At 31.1% G+C, this 3823-nt stretch overlaps 1 protein-coding gene across 1 annotated transcript; it reads right to left on the bottom strand.

The window, feature by feature from the left end:
- Positions 1-1141: 1141 nt before the first annotated feature.
- Positions 1142-3549, bottom strand: LOC136204140 (uncharacterized). The gene is made up of 6 exons (XM_065995340.1): positions 3301-3549; positions 2510-2637; positions 2239-2342; positions 2058-2145; positions 1821-1882; positions 1142-1570 (listed from the first exon to the last, which is right to left on the bottom strand). The coding sequence occupies exons 1-6, from the start codon at positions 3411-3413 to the stop codon at positions 1418-1420; spliced, it is 648 nt and encodes a 215-aa protein (XP_065851412.1). The 5' UTR covers positions 3414-3549; the 3' UTR covers positions 1142-1417.
- Between the last annotated feature and the right edge of the window lie 274 nt (positions 3550-3823).

The following is a 3823-nucleotide window of genomic DNA, read 5'->3' as shown; positions in this document are numbered from 1 at the left end:
TTCAAGTAAGTTCAGAAATAAAACTAAAATACTTTACAAATTCAGAGACAAAATCAATCGGGTTTTTTAATCAAGTTAAAGAGCTCCTAAAATATTAAATGACCATTTATTTCCATTTTTCGAGACTGCTTTTTATCTTTTAATTTTAAATAGGAGATAGAAAGTGTTTGGTAAAAAATTTAAAAAACTGTTTTTAATAGAAAAATCAACTAATATTTACTACTGGTATTAACGGAAAAAAAAAAACGAAGCCTAAACCACTATAAAATAATACAATACCAACAAGTTGTGTTTGAGTGAAGTGGTTAAGTAGCTTTCCCCAAGCAAAATGTTCGGATTTGAGTTGACATATCACCAAAAGAAGTAAATCATTAAAATAAAAATTATTTTTTTAGAAAATCAAATCCGAATTAGCAAATCACGTTGAATAATGATTTCATTATACTTAAGGCCTGCCAGTGTTTGATTCAAGTGTTAATGGCTATAGTAAGTAATTAGTTGTTATTAGCTATTTGTTACTAACTACAAATTGATTATTAGAGTATTTGGTAAAATTTTGATAAATTTTTACTGTTAATATATAAATTTTCTAATATTGGTATATTTTAAATTAATTAACTAATAAATTATAAAAAATAAAATGTAATTCACAACTTGATAAAAATAATATAAATAACTATATAAAAATTAAAAATAGTAATTTATCAAATAAAGAAAACTTCATTCTTTAGACAATAATATTATAAAGACAAGAATAATATTAAGATGGAAACATGTTTTGTGAAAATAACAAAGATAATTTTGTCAAAATTAAAGGAATGCAATCTAACTTTTCATGAAAAACTCAAAAAATGGACTTTTAGTGAAAAAGCTCTAAAACACTAGAGTTTCCATTAAAAAAAGGGGAAAAAAAAAAGAGGATGTTGTTTTAAAAACCTAACCAAACCAAACCAAAGAATATATTTATTGCGGTTTAGAGTGAACGCTAAAATCTATTTTGAAAAGCTGAAACAAATAATAGCTCTATTCACATTTTTTAGTTTTATACGAAAACATAATAACAACTTCATTTTTCATTTCTTGCCGCCCTTGATCAAATTTCATTTCCTATATACTGTGAAAAAGAAATCAATTTAAAAGATGAAAAGAAAGGAGTAACCTTTTTGAGATAAGAAAAATGCAAGTTCATCTAGAATTTTACAGCAGAATTTCATCACAATCAATTGGCAATCATCATCCACTTACAACTCAAAAGAAATTATACCCCCACACTGGCACCAGATATCATAAAAGCACAAACATCAATCAAGCTCTTTAAGATTGATTGATTTATTTGTATGAGGCGAAACAACTTCTGGACTGGACTAGAAAGCAAATTTAGAGAGTAATATTTAACTAAATAGATGGATGATTGCGCTTACATAAAGTCGTCTTCCAGTTCCTGCAACGACTTGGTTCCAGATGCAATCTCCTTGTTCGATGTCATCTTTTCAGACACCATCAACCCTTTGTAGCTTCTTATCTCTGCTTGTCTTTCCTTTTCCATCCTTTCCATTTCCTCTCGTCTCTTCTGCAAAAACCAAGTGGAACTTCAACTTCAAGAGAAATGCTAGGGCCACTGAATTGATGAAACCGAACAAATTCGACAACAAAATCATATATCGAAACTCTAAAATTTGTACAACAGAAGTATGATTGGATATGATCACACACATCAGTGGAAACATATGCTTGGAAACTTTTAACGATACGTACTACGTTTTAAGATTTTTCAAAGTTAGTCTTAAAATTCTAGTATTGACCACCAGTTAAGAACTCACCTTGTCTCTCAGCAGAAGCTTTCTCTCTGCTCGTTCTGCTGCATGTACAGCTTCTTTTTCAGCTGCGAGTATTAGGTACATAAATGAAATAACAACATTAGCACCAACGAGACACATGCACAAAATGTGAAGGATTTCCCCAACCTCAATCCTCTTCCACAAACAGAAAAGAAAATAAAAGAAAATCCGCTGCTTGATAAGTTGCATAAACAAAGGAGACTGAAATCATAAATTCACCTTTCAGATCAGGCTTTCTTTCAACTTTTGTTCTGTTCAACCTGTTAACTACATCATTTATCCGCTTCTCCACTCTGACGGTTCGAACCTAAACAAAGCAGCAAATTACCAGAAACATCTATTATTCACAGCTATGTGGAATATTATTCAAGAGAGTTTCGAAGCATAAAGTAAGAAATACCATCTTTGGATTGTAGAAGCCAACTTGGCCAACATCCATGGAAGCAGTTTTCTTTAAATTGGACCAGGGTGTATAAACAACATCAATGTTATTCACCTTGTTGCCTGCAATGTTGTAGCATTATCGCATTCTAGTAAGAAAGGTTCATTTTGATATGACAATGATAAGGTAATAAATAGTTTATTTGCTCAGATTAATAGAAGCTATCGAGCAGAGCACGTAAGCATAAAAAATACTAATATTTTTAACCATAATAGTTTAGAAATTTTGCCTTGGATTGAATTTGCTTTTACAAGCTGAGCACAATCCTCTAGTAAACCTTCACTAATATCATCAATTGTTTGGCCTTTGTTTAGTCTAAGATAAACATGAGCAGAAGACATTTTGTCCACATGGAACCTGCAAAAGTTAAAGTATGAATATAATTAAGAAAGAAATCTTTGCTCCATAATTAAGAGTAACAAAGAAAAAGAATGGACAAGCAACAATTTACAGATTCTTCCTAATTCTAAGAGAAAAACAGGAGTAAGAAGAACCTGAATACAAGTCCTACTAAGTAATTCGATACAGGCATGATATCCAAGCAAAGCAAACATGTTAAAAGAGACTTTTGCTTACAAGACCCAATTTTTCATACACCACACTGTCGTTTTTTAGCTTTCTGAAATGCTGTGTTCTCCTTATGATATTCATCAATCCCATTCCTCTGTTATGATATTATCTCTAATAAAAGGGAGAATCGCAAGCCACAATGACCATCTGATATCAACGCAATACACATATTGTACGCAGAATTGTTTAAAAAATTAGAATCCACAGAATTAGCAAACGACTGGGGATAAAGACCCACCATTTAATGTCAATTTTTGGGATAAAAGCAACAAATATCAATGGTATCTCTCTAAATTAGATGGAAGTAACAAACTGTTAAATTAATTCATCATCAGGTCAATTGAGAAGTAAAATCCATAAATGTCAACACCAAATAGCTAGAAATATATAACACGCGTAAAAGAGATTTGTAAATTGAAAATCATATATTATATTGTTTGACGGGAGTACCATATGTCTTCGGGGAAACCGTATTTGATAAGCTCCTCGTTCTCGAACTTGTCGAGTCCCATAAAGATGGTGTAATCTCCAACCTCTGATCGGGCTTTGAAGTAGAAAACCATTTTCTTAACTTCTTCTCTTCCTTCTCCGATTTGCCTCGATCACACAGAATTCAGAATGTCCGTGTTTAGGGTTTCTTTTAATTTTGCGAATCGGGGAAGAACTATGAGCGTCATCCTAACGCTATTTTGGTGTGGACATTTGTTTTTCTAAAAAACCCAATTTTGGCCTACTTACCTTTACCTCAAAACGACAATGGGTTTTGAGTTTCAACCTATCCTAAAATATCTGGGCTCAGTATGGGCAGTTAGACGACCTAATATATGGCCTGATTGCACAATCAAATCATATTATCAAAATTAATTTTTAATATGTAACTATTTTTTATATATCACAAATAAAATATATTTTTATATTATAATTTAAAAAATTTAAAACCCAAATCATAAATTTTACATTGTAAAAAATATAT

Source organism: Euphorbia lathyris, chromosome 8 (assembly GCF_963576675.1).
Source record: "Euphorbia lathyris chromosome 8, ddEupLath1.1, whole genome shotgun sequence".
NCBI classification, from domain to species: Eukaryota; Viridiplantae; Streptophyta; class Magnoliopsida; order Malpighiales; family Euphorbiaceae; genus Euphorbia; species Euphorbia lathyris.
This window is presented reverse-complemented; position numbering and strand designations above follow the sequence as displayed.